The sequence below is a fragment of the Lachnellula hyalina genome, assembly GCF_007821495.1.
Source record: "Lachnellula hyalina strain CBS 185.66 chromosome Unknown contig00246, whole genome shotgun sequence".
Classification (NCBI taxonomy): domain Eukaryota; kingdom Fungi; phylum Ascomycota; class Leotiomycetes; order Helotiales; family Lachnaceae; genus Lachnellula; species Lachnellula hyalina.
In genome coordinates this window covers 1-16,104 of record NW_022157360.1, presented here as the reverse complement: position 1 = coordinate 16,104, position 16,104 = coordinate 1, and the positions used below count along the sequence as shown (strand labels likewise).

Here is a 16,104-nt window from a genome sequence, read left to right as displayed (position 1 = left end):
GAGCATCTGTCCGAAATCGAAACATAACGGTCCCAACTTTTTCTTCATTCACCTAAGACAGTATATTCGAGACCGGAATCTGATAGAGCTTTAGCTCAAATCATAGATGAGCACCTTCACGATTGAGATGGATGCAGTCACTGAGCATCGGCGGCTCCAGAATAGACTGTCACAGAGAAAGTTCAGACGTGAGTCACCTGTTCAGGCCATACTTGCATGATTGCTACTAATAACCGGCTAGAGAAGAAAGTGTTAGAGCGGAAGGGAGCCCGAGCCGAGTTTGAACTGATCCCAAGTGATACAGCACCAAGTCAAAGAGGATGTAACAGTAATGATGCAGCTCAGCCTTCACACAACGAGTTCTTTTTTATGGAGTCAAGCACAAGTCCGCACAACGATATTGAACGTGGTAGACCCGAGAATGCACCATGGGAAGGCCCGCTGCAGGAATTTACCCAGCAACCGGAATCTATATGCTCCTCTGCAAGCCCGACCGTCGAAAATGACGCGGGTGTGTTTATGGATTTGGGGATAGTGGGGGCCAGTGGTGGACCTGGCGTTGATGGCATCGTGACTGATTTGAACAACTCCGGATCCAATCCCACCTTGGGACTTCAATACCAGCTCCTACCCCCCGAATCAAATATGGCAACGGCAAGCTGGCCGAATCTAGAACTTGACACTTCTGGTGACAGCTCGTACTTCGGGCAATGGTCTCCTAAAGCTGGAGCCAGCTCTGCAAACTCCAGCTCGCCAACAGCTAGCAGCAAAAGCAGCTACCAACCTCAGTATCAACTGGAGATCCCTTCACCCGCCACAGCTGCCGCTCCGGGATTGCTCCCGCCCCTTCTGCACGTCAGCGCACAGACAGGTAATCGCGGGGTGCTCCAGAGTCTACTGAAACACGGAGCGGCTGTCAATGAACCAGACAGCCATGGACGCACAGCTCTGCATGTGGCGTCGGAGTATGGGCATGATTTGATAGTGTCGTTACTGCTGGCGCATGGGGCAGATTGCGAGGCGTTGGACAAGGATGGGAAATCGCCATTATATATAGCCGTCACTGCAAGCCACAACGAAGTGGTAGATACACTGCTTAGGCAGCGACAGTAAGCGTAACTCGCATATGTGTTTTTGTCAAGAGTTAGACATAGATTTAGATTTCTGGATAGATTACGGCGTCTGAAATTCAATATGAAATTAGAAGTAGCGCATAGGTGACCGAGAAAAACAAACGCTGAATAGTATAAGGGCTTGTCTAGTTCACTCTTTTGGGTCAGAAAAGTCGATTTTCGTGGTCCACATATATTTTTTGCCAGACGCTGTTTGGGTCAAAAATGCTTATGCACTATATAAATAAATCCGCATAAATCCAAGCTAGACACTACTTGTGTCAAAGGACTTTCAACTTAAAGAAGCATTTTAAACATATATAAAAAAAGTCTATGCATACCCCAACGAAAATTCAATCTGATTTTGACCTCTTTTGACCCAAAACAGTCAACCTGGCTCACTGAACCAGATAGCCCCTAAGTTAGTTGCTTTGCTCTTAGTTTTACGTCAGAGGTGGTTGAAGTAACGTGACTTTTGTATGGCAAGTTGGGTCTTCTGGCATGCTCAGGGTAGTGCTTCTGGCGCTAGCATAGCGCCAAGGAGCTACTTATAAGCATGTCTGAGGATCTCAAGGATGGCTGTCGCGCTCCTTGAAAGAGGGGCAGGTAGTGGTTCTCTAAGTACAAGAATAAGAACGTCGGGAGGGGAAATAACTGTTTTGATAAGAAGTTGTAGATGGATGAATGCAGAAAAGGTCTGCAAAAGCACCGTCGCCGTCTTTTATTTAATTTCCTAGCGTATCGCTACAGTAAGTACCAAGATAGTGGTCTATGCTGCAGTTCAAACTCCACCAAACACAACACACCAAGGAAATAACAGTATTTTCCCCGAATTTTAAATCCACAAAAGCTTCATCTATCCTCTCATTGCAAGAAGGCTTAGCTTACCCATCAGCGTAGATGAGAGGCGCAGTTCTACTTAACCAGAACCCGCACCCCCTTACTACCCGGCCAAGGACTTGCCTTCAAAAACTCCGCATAGAACTCCACATCCCTGCGCGTCGTCTCGAAAAGCTCAAAGTCATGTCTCCGAAACAGCGTCGACAGCCCAATATAGATCTCTGCGTACGCCAGATATAGACCCGTGCACATACGGGTGCCTTTAGCAAACGTCGTGAGATAGTACGTTAGGAGCTTGGTGCCGTCGGGACCGCGCGGGTTGCCGAGCCAGCGCTCGGGCTTGAAGACGCTGGGTTCCGGGAATATCTGTTCGTTGAAATGCATGTGGTATTGGTCCATTCCTACGGGCGTACCTGGGGGTATCACCCATTTGCCGTAGAACCAGGCGCCGGTTCGGTTGATGCGGGGCAGGCGTTCCACGCCGCCAAAGGCGATGCGGAGGACTAGTCATAAGTGTCAGACAGACACTTTCACGGCAAGATATCAATAGATCTTGAACTTACTCTCCTTAACGACAGCATCGAGGTAAGGCAATTGTTCTAGCTCGGCAATTGAAAGAGGCTTGCTGGGATCGGGCATAGCTTTAATCAGCTCGTCCTTTAATTGCTTGAGGACGTGAGGGTTATCGAGGATATGGCAAGTTCCAATGGTCAACGACCATGCGGTCGTCTCGGTCCCAGCACCAACGAGGCTTACTGCTTCATGAGACAGGCGCTTCAATGACAATTCGTGTGGTGGGAGGTTTGAGCTCAAGATGTCGTGGAAAACGGTGGGTAGTGTTGCGACCTTGGCTTCCTCATTGCGACCAGCAAGGACCTCTTTAATTTCTTTATCCATTTCCTACTCCAAAGTAAGTCTATATATTTTAAGAGCATGTCCTGGTTGAATACTTGTCAAGACTTACCTCTTGAAATTCAAGGACAGGGTTGAAAGGAGGAAACAGGACTTTAGTCACGGCATTTGGGATGCAATTCATCAGAGTCAAGATCCAACCAAAATGGAGGGTGGTATGAGACCAGACGGCCATCTGGCGAAGGGCAACCGTAAACGGCGATGCAAAATCAGGGTATTGTGAGAAATGCTTGGGTCGAGCGAACACGATATCCATAATAGCATCGGCGGTGAAACAACCCCACATGTTCTCAACGCTGAGGACTTTGCCCTTCCCAGCGTATTCTGTCAGCAAACGATAGGATATTCCGTCTATGATTGACTGGATCTGGTAGGCCCGCCCACGGATTCGAGATTTAGAGAAAAACGGAGCGATGGCTGTACGACGCATACGATGTTCCTCTGAGTCGGCCGTGCTGAAAGTGGCCAAGGGGACATTGAAACGGAACTGGAAATGGGTCATCTTGTCGTATGCTTTGTTTGTTGCATAAATGGTGTCGTGAAATTCCGGGTCGTCGACATGGAGCTCCCAAGGGTTTATTCTCACGATTGGACTGTTGGAAGGAGTTAGTAACTTCCATGAAAAGCCCCTAGACTAGAAGAGGAGAATAGGGAAAGTGATAAGTTACGTACCCATATACATCATGCATTCATTTTATTTCAAAGGGGAATTGTCCACCACCCTTCTTCATCATGTCGAAATAGACCTCATACCATTGCGTAAAGGCCGCAAGTTTGGGACCTGGGAATTTGGCGATAGGGCTAAAGAATAATCGATAAATGCCAAGACCAATGCCGTAGAGAATGTATAAGACGCCCAACAATCCCGCGGTTTCTGGAAGCAGGGGAAGCAGTTTTGCAACCAAAGTTGCACGATCAAAGTCCCAATCAAGATTTTGATACTTGGAGAAGGCCATGTCCATTGATTGAAATCACGAATAGACAAACGTGATTTCAAACCATAAAATGTTGAAGAAGTTAGGGTTCAAGTGCACTATTAATGTGTATTAATTTACTCGCTAGAAGCAACGAACTAAGTACGATACAACAGATACAAGTCAGAGTCTTACCAACTGTATAATGATGCTATAACTCATGTATGATAGATGCACACTATATAATCAACATATTCGCTGGTAACGCACGGAAGTGAAAACTAAGCGAGGAACTAAAGGGGGGTCCATCGGAGCGACCCACTGCACGCAAATCATCCGCTGCTTACTGGTAGCTACGTAAACTTTACTGTATAAATTAGATGTTTTTAAGTACTCACCGACCAGAAATCCATTAAAACATACCCACCTTTTACATTTGTAGGGGGTTCGTCCGACGCCCGCCCTGCCCCCAAAACACATACGCCGTTTGATCTAATCCTATTACTGTATCCTATAGTACTGTTGTGCAGCGCTGCTGCTTACTTGCATGATAAGCACGCGTGTTGGATAATCTGACTATACCAAGGACTGCCTTATCAGGTCTAATTGTTTATCTTTCTATAACAAGGTATAGGAGGGCACACTCCTGCCGCATGCGGGCCGTTTCGAGCGGGGTGCACGGGCCGCACGGGAAAAAGAAACAGCGGAGGTGGGCATCGCATTGCCGTACGTACTTCCCCCTATACGACATACGGAATCGGACTGTCAGATGTCAGAGGTCAGCCCAACCCTTCACGCAATGAGGATGCATGCAATGTAAGCGCAGTAGCAACAGACCTGCTCGGTTGCTGCAAACCAGCGAGCGTCCTGGTTTTGTCATGCGCATGGCTTGGCAATGCTGGCATTGATTATTCAGAATCCCTTCACCATACTACTGAGCTAGAACTACTCTACACCAAGCAGATAACATCGTGAAAGCTACGTAACGTACATCACAGTACAATTATGGCGCTGCCAGCTTTGCGCAACTTGCGAAAGCAGTGGTTCCCTCCTGCGCCCCAGTTCACCGACAAAAACGTGCCTCCGCAGAAGGGCAAGGTCTTCATTGTCACGGGGGGAAATGCCGGGGTTGGATATGCCTTGATCAAGCTGCTCTATCCTACTGGCGCCACAATCTATATGGCCTCACGATCCAAGGTATCCAATGCCCTAAGATCTCGCAGCTGTGTTATATTCCTTTCGTATCATATTAGCTTACTCAACACTCTGTATAGGAGAGAGCAGAAAAGGCCATCGCCGAGCTTGAAGCATCAACCCCAGCCTCAGAAACACTTGGGAAAATCAAATTCCTCCACCTCGATCTGAATGATCTTCTGTCTGTCAAAGCCGCTGCAGAAGAATTCGCCAAGCAAGAAACCAGGCTCGACATTCTCTGGAACAATGCTGGTATCGGCGCTAACAACGTTACGATGGGTGCCAAAACAGCTCAAGGTCTTGATGTTATGTTTGGCGTCCACGTCGTTGCCTCTTTACTATTCACCAACCTCCTCGTTCCCCAACTCAAAGCTGCCTCCACCGGTGGAGCTTCCGCTCGTGTTGTCTGGACCTCTAGTTTCTTAGCTGAAGGCATGACTCCACCCAACGGTATTGATCTCGCGCTCCTGGATGAAGGATACCCCCATCTCACCAAAAACTACGCCATCTCGAAAGCCGGCAACTGGATGGTTGGCCGTGAGTTTGCAAAGAGATATGGGAAGGATGGTATTATCAGCGTCATTCAAAATCCAGGCGGGTTGAAAACAAACATGTATGCTGGCGTCCCCGCTGTCGGTCAATTCTTCATCAACATGCTTCTCAACGAGCCCATCTACGGCGCCTACACGAACCTATACGCTGCTTTTTCGCCTGATATCTCGTTGGCCAATAATGGCGCCTATGTTATTCCCTGGGGCAGACTGCACGAGGACAAGGACTCCCCGAGGAAAGATATCATTAAAGCAATGACGGATGAGGAGAAGGGTGGTTTGGGCTATCCCAAGAAGGTGTGGGAGTATTGCGAGTCCAAGTGGGTGGCGAGTGGGGTTTGGAAAGCTTGAGGTTAAGCATTGGGCGCATACGAAGATGCGGTTGAATTGTAATAGCAGTGATCTGAATCTCAGCATTCTCCGCTTTTTGTAGTCCAGATAATTGGATGCAATTACTGCTTAATTACTCAGAGGGTGTGGAACATTGGCACTACGACATCCCTACAGCATCTTCATCCCGAAAGGATAGATAGATAGTATATATTTGCGAAAGTCAATATTGCCACATTTGCATCGCTTGGGTGAATAGGGATAGCCTTAAGTACACAACAGATGAGTAGCACCAATAGCATGCACTTTCGTCATTCGGAGATGATCAAATTCTTCACCTCCAAGTTTTTAGCCAGAGCTTGAGCTTGAGCTCGTTCTTGTTCCGTTCCAACTCTTATATTCAATCATATCTGCGACCTAAGCAGTTCTTCTTGGACATTAACTCCCCTATCTATCTATCCACTTGCCAAATTGGAATGGAATCTACCTCCGCAATGTCGCCTTGACAAACATATTCTTCTGCAACCACAATCCATAATTTTCGCTTTTCCACGGATGCGAAGGATTGATGATCTGGAAATCGAAGTTCTTCAGAAGCTAATCAATCAAAACCCGTCAGTCGACTCAAGACAACCTACACTAATCAACAGACAAGTAAAGAACAAAACATACCTCGAAATAAACCTTAACTCCATCCACGCCAGATCCTTCCCCAAGCATTGATACCGTCCATACCCCCAAATCATATTCAGATTCTTCTCCATCCCCTTAAACCTCTCCGCATCAGTAATCCACCTTTCCGGTCTAAACATCTCCACATCTTCACCAAAGACCTGCTTCTCCCTCAGGACGGCCAAGATGCTGATACAGATTTGCGTTCCGCCGGGGATGAAACGCCCGTTCACGGTATCGCCGCCCTTGGGCGCTACTTTGGCGAACGTGGCTGCTGTCGGCGGGACGATACGCGCGCCTTCGCGGATTACCGCTTGCAAGTAGGGCAGCGTCTTGGATTGAGCGTCGGATATTATGGAGCCGGAGGGGACGGCAGTAGCGTCTATTTCGTCCTGGAGCTTGCGGTAGACGCGGGGGTTTGTGAGGATGTAGAGGAGTGTTGAGCGGATGGCTGATGCTGTTGTATCGGATCCCGCAATTCTACTCGCAGTCAATATTATTCATAATGCATATATACTCAAAGTTAACCATTGTCTAGTTAGTAAGCAAGTAAGGAAGCCAAACAAACAGACGTACACTGCGAGAATTGCCTCCGAGGCAGCCTCGGTTTCTGTAATCCCATGTCTGATGAACGATCCCATCATATCCATCTTCTCTCCCGGATTCTTGGTCGCAAACCTCGCCTGCACATTTTGCGTCGTCCTCGCTACTAATGAGGCTGCTCCCCGCGACGGATCTTGGAATTTCGCCATCAGCCTTCCAGCCCATGGTGTAGTCACGATATTTAACAACCAAGGGATCGATTGCATCGTGGTCACGATCTTGAACTGCCATCCTACTAGTGCAAACCAATTGCCTAGATCCTTATCTTCGACGAGGAATCCCCAAGGCGAGCTGAAAGAGAGGTTAGTGATAGTATCCAGAGTGAAGTAACCGCATTTCCGGGCGAGGTCTAAGGGTCGGACATCGGTATCGGTGCTGATGTATTTGGTTCTGATGAGGTTCAGGAACTGCGCTATTTGCTGGTTTACTTTGCTTTCGAGTTCCTCGGTTTCTTTTCCGGTATACTGCCATCTGTGAGTACACTGTACAAGGAGGCACGAGTAGGTAGCTTCAAGGACTTACACCAGCTGCTATCACAGCTCGACGCTTCGTATGTGCTGGCTCGTCGACCATGGAGAAAGTGTTGTGCGTTTCCGGCATTAGGGTGTTCCCAGCGTAGATTTGCGATCTCGTGTAATTTGACCTTGCCGCGCTCATACGATGGAGCATGTCGATGTCGCCTGTGACGAGTTGATTGGGAGCAATCCTTGCCAAATCACCTAGTTCCAAGATCAAATACTGTATACTTGGCTGGGGAAGAGGGTATACCAACCATACTGAAGTATCACATTGTATAGATCCCTATATTGTGTCTTGCCCGAGACTTTTTGGTACATCCATAGGTTTGTAAAACGAGCCCAGAACGGTCCTTTGAAATGAGAAAGCTGCCGGTAGGACCGCCATTGCCAGTAGATTATCGCTGCGAGGAGGAGGAGCCAAACCGGCCGTTGCCCATCGACGAGTGCACTTGGGAGTGACGATTCAAGCAACATAGTGATGAATACGTAAAGATACACGTGCGTTTTCGGGAGCTAGAGATCGATTCTTTGGATCTCAGACTCTTTTAAACGTCCGTAATAAGTAATAGACGGACAGTAAGAGGCGCAGAGCAAGACCCCATCGTCCCTGGTTCAAACGGTAATCCCTCAGCTGAAAATAGACCTAAAAGAAGATAAATATTTACAAAAGGGGAGAAAATAGTAATTGGCCCTTGTCGTGTTGACAGTGCATGCATGCACCTAAGCAGCTGCATGTAACATAAGATTATGGCTGCTTGGCAAGTGTGAAAAGGCGCGCTTAGCAGTCTTACGACACTTATCTGCTTTATACGAAGTATCTAGAGTGCATGAACAACCTGATCATCTCCTAGAGCTTTTTGCTATAATTGCAATAGGCACTCTAACACAGAGCTGTTGCGTTTATTTCAGAGGCAAGATCCCTTCAAATAGCTCCCATTGCATTTATATATTCCGCAAAGATCTCGTGCACCTCAGACATTGGATTCAAAAACAGTGGGACCCATTTATTACGCCATTCTCCATCGTAAGCGGAAGTATAGGCTGCTTTGCAGTATTCCCAATAATCGGGATACCATCCGCCATGGGCCCAGTCAACGACTGCGAGCACACGAGGCGTCCCCGTCGAAGAGATCAAAATGTTTGCTTGATGAAGATCCCCATGAGTGAATTTTATAGTCCCAGTATCTGGTAATGAAGCTCTCCAAGAATCTTGAAAACTTTCTAGGTTGGGAAATCGAAGCCACGGCAACCCCGAAAACCAGTCATTGAATTCTTTGATAGTAGCGAAAGGACCACCTTGGGGCTGCCCTTCGAACACAATGTCTAACAGATGGTGGCGACTGATGGAGCCTGGAAGAATTCAGTCGATGTCTGTCCTCTAACAGTACTTGCTTGCAGATCATACCAATAAATGGATCTTTTGGATCTTGCTCGACATGACGGAGAGATTCCATTATCTGGTGTAGGTGATTGCAAAGAGTGGTTCTATCGCCGACGCTCAGAAAATCCCATCGGTCCTTCAACGTCGTTCCTCGTAAAAACTCCATGTATATAAAAACATCTTGCCCATCGACCCGCCAACCATAAACCTCAGGCACAGGAACTTGCTCTCGAAGAACTCTTTTGATCATCCAGAGACATTGCGCTTCAGCAACTGTAACATGAGGACCATATTTGACAATGAGATCAAGATGTTCAAATTTCACAGGCGGTGGTTGAGGCGTTGGTCGATTTCTGCCCGATGAGGCTCGAACCTCCACGGGCGATGGTAAGCACCGTCCGGAATCGTGACCTTTGTAAAAAGAGGATTCGAGGAAGTCCATTCTGGCTTGATTACCATCTGGCAGCTGCATCGCATCAAATCGAGTTGTGGCTGGCATCTTGATTGATTAAGGTGACCGATGTCACATTCTCGAGATTCCAACAGGCAGAAACGGACCAATGGTTAATCTGGCTGGTTTGGGTAAGGAGAGAAATGTGGGCCTATTTTTTTTTTTATGTTAAATTCATATTATTTGCTTTTGTGGTTCAGGCTGTTGGAGTTTAGTAGAAGAGAGTATACTTTTTAAGTGTATATTAAGATGATTTTAATTGCATATGAAAGTGCAAGAGAAGGGCTACGGATTTGGCTTGATATAGTATGGAATTGTTGGTGGGTATAATGAGTTATTAATTAATTGATATTCAGACTTTTAGTATAGAAACTGACTGTCTCCGATTAAATATTTATAAGGCAAAACCCTCTGTTTACGCTAAGCCTAAGGTAGTAAGGGAAAGATCACGTTACCTCTAGCCCGTATAGTACTACAGATTCCAGAGGCTCTTTCAAGAATTGGGTTCGTGCTTAGCGAAGAGAATCGATGAGTGGAGAAAAGGATCTTTCAAAGACTTTGTTTACTACGACAAGTTCACATTCATGACACTCATTTAGAAAGCAAGGAACCTCGAAGGAGGAGTGATGGGCGATGGCCGTTCTTATAGACATCTCGAGAATGCGGTAGGATAACATGGCAAAGACTGTTTTATACGGAGCTTCTTCTGGCTCTATACTGCCCCTCTAGAAACGGGGGTGACCAAAAGCGGGGGGTGATGACTGTGAGTCTGTGATGGCTATGACCAGACTGAATTGGAAAACACGCCAAATCCCGATTAGGTTTAAGCCAGCCTTGCTTTACGATCCCCCTTAACACCTTTTACACCTACATCTCTTCCCCAAAGAGCACCACAGACCATGCATGGCACTCAGCATTCCCTCCACCCTCAAGCTCGCCCATCTAAAGCACATAGCCTTCAAATGCGGCATCTCAAGCTCGGGCACCAAGCCAATCCTCACGCAACGTCTCCACGATGAGATCACGTCCGTCTCCCCCCGCGGGAGCAAGACAAAACCAAGTCGAATACTCAGTATAGATATGGGCATCAGGAATCTTGCTTATTGCGTTCTAGACGTACCTCCTAAGGAAGCGCCGATAATTAAAGCATGGCAGCGTCTTGCGGTCTCGTCTCCGCCTTCTGATTCCGGCTCTACGCTTGCAGTCAAGGAGTCTTTTACTCCTGCTACGCTGTCTTGCACTGCATATGAGTTGCTTAGACACCGTTTGCTGCTTTTGAAGCCTACGCATATCTTAATTGAACGCCAGCGGTTTCGTTCAATGGGCTCGAAACATATCCTGGAATGGACGGTTCGCGTAAACATGTTCGAGTCGATCCTCTACGGCGTTCTATACACCCTCAAAGGAGAAAAAATCTGGGATGGTAGTGTGGAAGCCATTGCTCCTGGCAAAGTGGGACCGTTTTGGATAGACGAGGAGAGGAAAGAGAAGGGGAGGAAAGCTAAAGGTGCTAAGGCTAAGAATAAAGGAGCGAAGATTGATCTTGTGAGGCAGTGGTTGGAGGATGGGGAGATGCTGAGTTTGGGGAGTGAAGAGGTGCAGGGGGTGGCGAAGGCGTATAGGGAGAAGTGGGATGGGAAGAGGTATAGCAAGGTGAAGGATGGAGAGGAGAGGATGGGAAAGCTGGATGATTTGGCGGATTCGATGTTGCAGGGGTTAGCGTGGGTGAGGTGGGAGGAGAATAAGAGGGTTGCGTTAAGGGATGGTGTTGAGGTTTTATTGGAGCCTGAACGCTCATAGTAATGCGATACTAAACATCCGCCTGTCGGTCGGAATTGCTTCTCAATTGGATGTTTACACTCCCCGGGTTGGAGGCTCTCGGCAAATGACTTTTGATTCTGTTATACATGCTACTTGATGGAGGGGATTGTCCTGTTGCCGTAGTTCATCTGGACATACTATCTAGCGCCATGTTTGCCATATTTGCCATATTTCGGCGTTCTCGGATTCAGGTTGTCCATCATATTTCCTTAACCCCCAGTTGCCTCTCTGTAGAAGGAGATGCTTCGATTTGCACCTGCCGTAGCAAAAGCCTCACTCTTATTCCCAACTTTTGGCAACCACTTCACGCACCATAACGTCTTGTCCGTTTCGCTATGTGTAGCCACACAAACTCTCCTATCAATAGACCAGACCTTGACCTTCCCATCAAACGAACCACTAAGCAGATACTCGCCAGCATCACTCCAGTCAACGGAAAAGATCCACGCCGAGTGACCAGTCAAATCCGCAACTTGCTCCCCATGTTGAACATCATACAACGCAATAACTCTTGCATCGCCAGCAGCAGCCAAACGAGTTCCCGCTGGTGAAAAGGCCACCGTCCGTACAGGCTTCACCAGGCCTACTCCGATTAGCAAGTCCCCCTTCCGTAAAAGCCAGAGAACTCACCAGGCAACGAATGTACCATCCTTCCCGTATCGTTATTGAACACATAAACTGCCCCACTCTCATGCCCACTCGCCGTAAACCTCCCATCCCGGCTAATATCAATACACATGCCAAAGCTCCCTTTCGTCTCATACTCCCTGATCTTCTTTCTATCTTCTACTAAGTCCCACACATTAATGCGCCCATCATACGTTGTCGCCGCTAGAAACTGTCCATCCTCACTCAACGCAATAGCCCAGATCTCACCAGCCTTATTCCCGTCCACAATCTTGCCTGCTTCTTCCCATTCTTCCGACTCCGAGATATTCCAGATCTTGACTTCGCCGCCGAAACCGGCGCTGGCAGCGATACGCCCGTTGCGAGAGGTGACGATGTGGTGGCAGCCAAGTTTGTGGGCGTTGGTGAGGGTTTGCGCGAGGGGGATGTCGGGGGTGGTAGTGGAGTGGACTTTTATGGAGGAGGCGCCTGATGCGGAGAGGACTTGTGTGGGTGTTACAGCTAGGGAGAAGATGTCGGTGATGTGTGCTTTGGGTGGTCAGCTTGGGGGTTCTTGGTGGGGTAGCTCGGTGTTTACCATCATCGACCGTATGTGTTGTGAGGTATTGTTTAGACTGAGATGGTCAGCATTTGTCATACAATGGCAAGGATTCAAATACCATTGTCACCGATACATAGCCAATGTAGTTGAAGGTGTTGTAGTATATTGGGCGCGGTGTTGTTGAAGTTTGTAGATCTGTGGCGGGGTTGTAGCTGGATATATTCTTGTAGTCCCGTGAACAAGAATTGACCTTTTAAATTTTGTTTTTACTCTATTTCAAAAGCATTATTTCGAGGTAAACGTAGTGCTACATTTAGTATACAGTGTTTTTTATACAAAATCTAGCAACCATAGGAACAATTTCTCAGGAGTTCCTAGATACCAAACGCCTCATGCTAATGCGATGCAATGCCACTCACAACTATCCTCCCTTTAATGCCCGAACATCATTCCACCTTTACATTTCCTTCTTTTCCTTCTTTTCATCTTCCACCTTTCCATCTACCGGCTCCTCAGATGCCCCATTCTTCAGCTCAGCCTCCGCCAGCTCCTTAGCCTGGACCTTCTTCGGCTCCTTAAAGTTCTTTATTTCTGTTCAAGCATTAGAGACCGAAATTGCTACAATGCGTGGGAAGCTTACCCGCGACGCAAAACGGACAAAGATAATGCGCCCTCTTGACATTCCCACATGCAGAGCACTTGTTCAGAGATGTCACATCCTTCAACCCCTTTCCTGCCAACCGTCGAGACCTCTGTTTCATATGCGAAGTCTTCTTCTTTGGCACAGCTCGTAGAATAGACTCCCAGATCCCTTCAAGTAATCCTGGGACATTGAGTTGAATCGCCGAAGGGATGGCGAATGCTAATCTCGGAAGCAATGGGAGGGAAAGCTGTCGGGAGAAGAGGACGGTATTCCTTGAGGTCGTTGATGCTGTTGGTGCAGACAAGCGCGGGAGGAAGGACGAGAGGATCGAACGAGCTGTTACGTGAGCTGAAGCCATCGCGACTGTGGGCAGCTGGCCTTGGGAGATGCGATTAAATGATTTACCACTTGATTGCCTTGAAAAACAACACCACTGAGCTTGAAATCTTTCTGAGGCTTTAAGGTTGCGCTACACTTCAACGTGCACAGCGCTAGTATCCACTTTAGGTTAGTCGTCCCTTCCCTTCCCCTTTTTCGCAGAACGCGATTAATTTGTATACTTGTACACGGAGGTGCACCTGTTCATTTTCGAAATCCCAACCAACGTCAACGTCGGATCTTCCCCAGTCATAAACACCCTTTGAAGAATCATTCGTTTTCTTCAACTCCTCTGCAGCAGATATGGCCACCATGGATAGACACGCACCCCAACAGTCAGTGTACCCACGAAGCCACGTTGGTTTCGACAGCATCACAACGCAAATTGAGCGCAAGCTGTTGAAGCGCGGTTTCCAATTCAATGTCATCTGCGTTGGTGAGTTCCACATGGCAATGCCACGTCCCATCTTCTACGGCGCATTCTCTGACTTTTGTAATTTCAGGACAAACTGGTCTCGGAAAGTCGACCCTCATTAACACCATCTTTGCTTCGCACCTGATCGACTCGAAAGGAAGACTCGCTCCCGATGAGCCAGTACGATCGACCACCGAGATCCAAACTGTCTCTCACGTTATCGAGGAAAATGGTGTTCGTCTGCGATTGAACATCGTTGATACCCCAGGATATGGCGACCAGGTCAACAACGACAGATGCTGGGACCCAATTGTCAAATACATCAAGGACCAGCACTCTGCATATCTACGAAAGGAGCTCACAGCTCAGCGCGAACGATATATTCAAGACACCCGGATTCACTGCTGCCTCTTCTTCATCCAACCATCAGGCCATGCCTTGAAGCCAATCGATATCGTTGTCTTGAAGAAGCTCTCAGATGTTGTCAATGTCGTCCCAGTCATTGCCAAGTCCGATTCCTTGACCCTTGAAGAGAGAAGCGCATTCAAGGAGCGCATAAAGGAGGAGTTTGCTTTCCACAACCTGAAGATGTTCCCTTACGATAACGATGAGTTCGATGAGGAGGAGCGAGCTTTGAATGCCCAGATCAAGGTATGTTGTGCAACTGCATTGCATGGATTCGACTAATATTGTATTCAGAACATCATCCCCTTTGCTGTTGTTGGATCTGAGAAGTCTATCATTGTTGGAGGCAAGCAAGTCCGTGGACGCCAAAACAGATGGGGAGTTATCAACGTTGAGGATGAGAACCACTGCGAATTCGTCTACCTCCGAAATTTCCTCACCCGTACCCATCTTCAAGATTTGATCGAAACGACATCTCAAATTCACTACGAGACTTTCCGTGCCAAGCAATTGCTTGCACTCAAGGAAAGCAGCGCGGCAGGTGGTGGACACACTGGTAGCCGACCTATCAGCCCAGCAGCCGATAGAGAACTCAGCAGAAACTCCCAGAGAATGACGATGAACGGCTACTAGGCGGTGTACCTATGAAAAAAGGGGCGCGAGAGGAGCAGTTGTTTATGATTGGCGCGCGGTATCTGTGCAAAAGCGACTTCATGGATTTCCTTGAGCAGGCTAAGGAGAGCGATTAATTTGGCTGCTTTTGACATACCTGGGGCTTTACTTTGTCTCTGAAATTCTCCATATTTCTTCTTTTGCCTAATTAGCCTTCTCTAATTGAGAATTTGTTTCACTAGTAAAGTTTCAGCACGGTTTTCTGAGAGCGTTATAAAATGGGAGCGTCAAGGCTTTTTGAAAAGAGCTTCTATAGCCCAGTATTTTGCAATGTGATCTATATGCAGTAACAAAACAACAGTATGCTCTTAGGCTCAAGACCTATCTATCTATAGACAACAATGCCAAATTTTTCTCTCAATGCTATTTCCATGAAACTAACTCCAAAGCAATTCCACCTAATCCTCGCACTCAATCCTCAATGCTCTCCCCAGCCTTTCCCCCATCCCTGGCCCCCTGATCCTGCGTCTTCTCCCCCTTAAAGATAAATGCCTCGAGCTCCTGATACGCCTTGTCGATCTCATCATTCACAATAATCAAATCGTGTGCCCCGGGCGTCGCCGCATACTCCATCTCGTTCTTCGCCTGCGCCAGGCGCTTCTGTATACTCTCTTCCTTCTCGGTGCCGCGGCCTCGGAGGCGCGATTCGAGTTCGGCCATTGAGGGGGGTTGGATGAAGACGAAGCGGGCGGGGATAGAGGATTTTTTGATTTGCTTGACGCCCTGTAATGATATGATTAGCAAACGTCCCAATTGTATGAAAAGCATTCAATCTCTAGATCTTATCTTGACTTGTCTTGATTCGATTTTGCTTTTGCTTTTTGTATCGAAAGGAATAAAAGGGAACAAGAGCAAACTAACCTCCATCTCAATATCCAACACGACCACCTTCCCCAGGTCCCCCATCTCCGCAATCATCTTTTTACTCGTGCCATACCTATTATCGCCAAACTTCGCATGCTCCACAAACGCATCCTCCTTAATCAGCTGCTCGAACTCCGGCATCGTGATGTAGTAGTAATCCACATCTCGCGTCTCGCCGGGGCGCGGCGCGCGCGTCGTGTGCGAGATGGAGGTTGTGAAGAGCGAGGGGTGGTTTTTTAGGAGCCGTGAGTAGAGGGTTC

General features: G+C 47.7%; 9 protein-coding genes across 9 annotated transcripts; 3 read left to right on the top strand and 6 right to left on the bottom strand.

The window, feature by feature from the left end:
• Positions 1-2,027: 2,027 nt before the first annotated feature.
• On the bottom strand, positions 2,028-3,820 carry sdnE_2 (Cytochrome P450 monooxygenase; the record flags this gene model as incomplete). Its single annotated transcript, XM_031153426.1, has 4 exons — positions 2,028-2,455; positions 2,516-2,852; positions 2,917-3,498; positions 3,611-3,820. 4 exons carry the CDS (start codon positions 3,818-3,820, stop codon positions 2,028-2,030), a joined length of 1,557 nt encoding a protein of 518 aa, XP_031001417.1.
• Positions 3,821-4,783: 963 nt separating this feature from the next.
• Positions 4,784-5,874, top strand: LHYA1_G008505 (putative oxidoreductase; the record flags this gene model as incomplete). The annotated part of the gene is made up of 2 exons (XM_031153425.1): positions 4,784-4,975; positions 5,053-5,874. The coding sequence occupies 2 exons, from the start codon at positions 4,784-4,786 to the stop codon at positions 5,872-5,874; spliced, it is 1,014 nt and encodes a 337-aa protein (XP_031001419.1).
• A 462-nt stretch (positions 5,875-6,336) lies between these two features.
• On the bottom strand, positions 6,337-8,120 carry tropD (Cytochrome P450 monooxygenase; the record flags this gene model as incomplete). Its single annotated transcript, XM_031153424.1, has 5 exons — positions 6,337-6,450; positions 6,492-7,005; positions 7,102-7,592; positions 7,651-7,847; positions 7,901-8,120. 5 exons carry the CDS (start codon positions 8,118-8,120, stop codon positions 6,337-6,339), a joined length of 1,536 nt encoding a protein of 511 aa, XP_031001420.1.
• Positions 8,121-8,568: 448 nt separating this feature from the next.
• On the bottom strand, positions 8,569-9,526 carry LHYA1_G008503 (uncharacterized protein; the record flags this gene model as incomplete). The annotated part of the gene is made up of 2 exons (XM_031153423.1): positions 8,569-8,996; positions 9,052-9,526. 2 exons carry the CDS (start codon positions 9,524-9,526, stop codon positions 8,569-8,571), a joined length of 903 nt encoding a protein of 300 aa, XP_031001423.1.
• An 855-nt stretch (positions 9,527-10,381) lies between these two features.
• Positions 10,382-11,278, top strand: cce1 (Cruciform cutting endonuclease, mitochondrial; the record flags this gene model as incomplete). The annotated part of the gene is made up of 1 exon (XM_031153422.1): positions 10,382-11,278. The coding sequence occupies one exon, from the start codon at positions 10,382-10,384 to the stop codon at positions 11,276-11,278; it is 897 nt and encodes a 298-aa protein (XP_031001424.1).
• A 230-nt stretch (positions 11,279-11,508) lies between these two features.
• On the bottom strand, positions 11,509-12,588 carry rec14 (Meiotic recombination protein; the record flags this gene model as incomplete). Its single annotated transcript, XM_031153421.1, has 4 exons — positions 11,509-11,882; positions 11,930-12,454; positions 12,504-12,540; positions 12,586-12,588. The coding sequence occupies 4 exons, from the start codon at positions 12,586-12,588 to the stop codon at positions 11,509-11,511; spliced, it is 939 nt and encodes a 312-aa protein (XP_031001421.1).
• Positions 12,589-12,924: 336 nt separating this feature from the next.
• Positions 12,925-13,468, bottom strand: mrpl32 (putative 54S ribosomal protein L32, mitochondrial; the record flags this gene model as incomplete). The annotated part of the gene is made up of 2 exons (XM_031153420.1): positions 12,925-13,058; positions 13,108-13,468. 2 exons carry the CDS (start codon positions 13,466-13,468, stop codon positions 12,925-12,927), a joined length of 495 nt encoding a protein of 164 aa, XP_031001422.1.
• A 332-nt stretch (positions 13,469-13,800) lies between these two features.
• spn2 (Septin spn2-like protein) lies at positions 13,801-14,941 on the top strand (the record flags this gene model as incomplete). Its single annotated transcript, XM_031153419.1, has 3 exons — positions 13,801-13,924; positions 13,992-14,554; positions 14,603-14,941. 3 exons carry the CDS (start codon positions 13,801-13,803, stop codon positions 14,939-14,941), a joined length of 1,026 nt encoding a protein of 341 aa, XP_031001418.1.
• Positions 14,942-15,391: 450 nt separating this feature from the next.
• LHYA1_G008498 (Guanylate kinase) lies at positions 15,392-16,104 on the bottom strand (the record flags this gene model as incomplete). The annotated part of the gene is made up of 2 exons (XM_031153418.1): positions 15,392-15,703; positions 15,842-16,104. Coding segments are annotated over 2 exons (575 nt in total), but the record flags the coding sequence as incomplete, so codon positions are not given.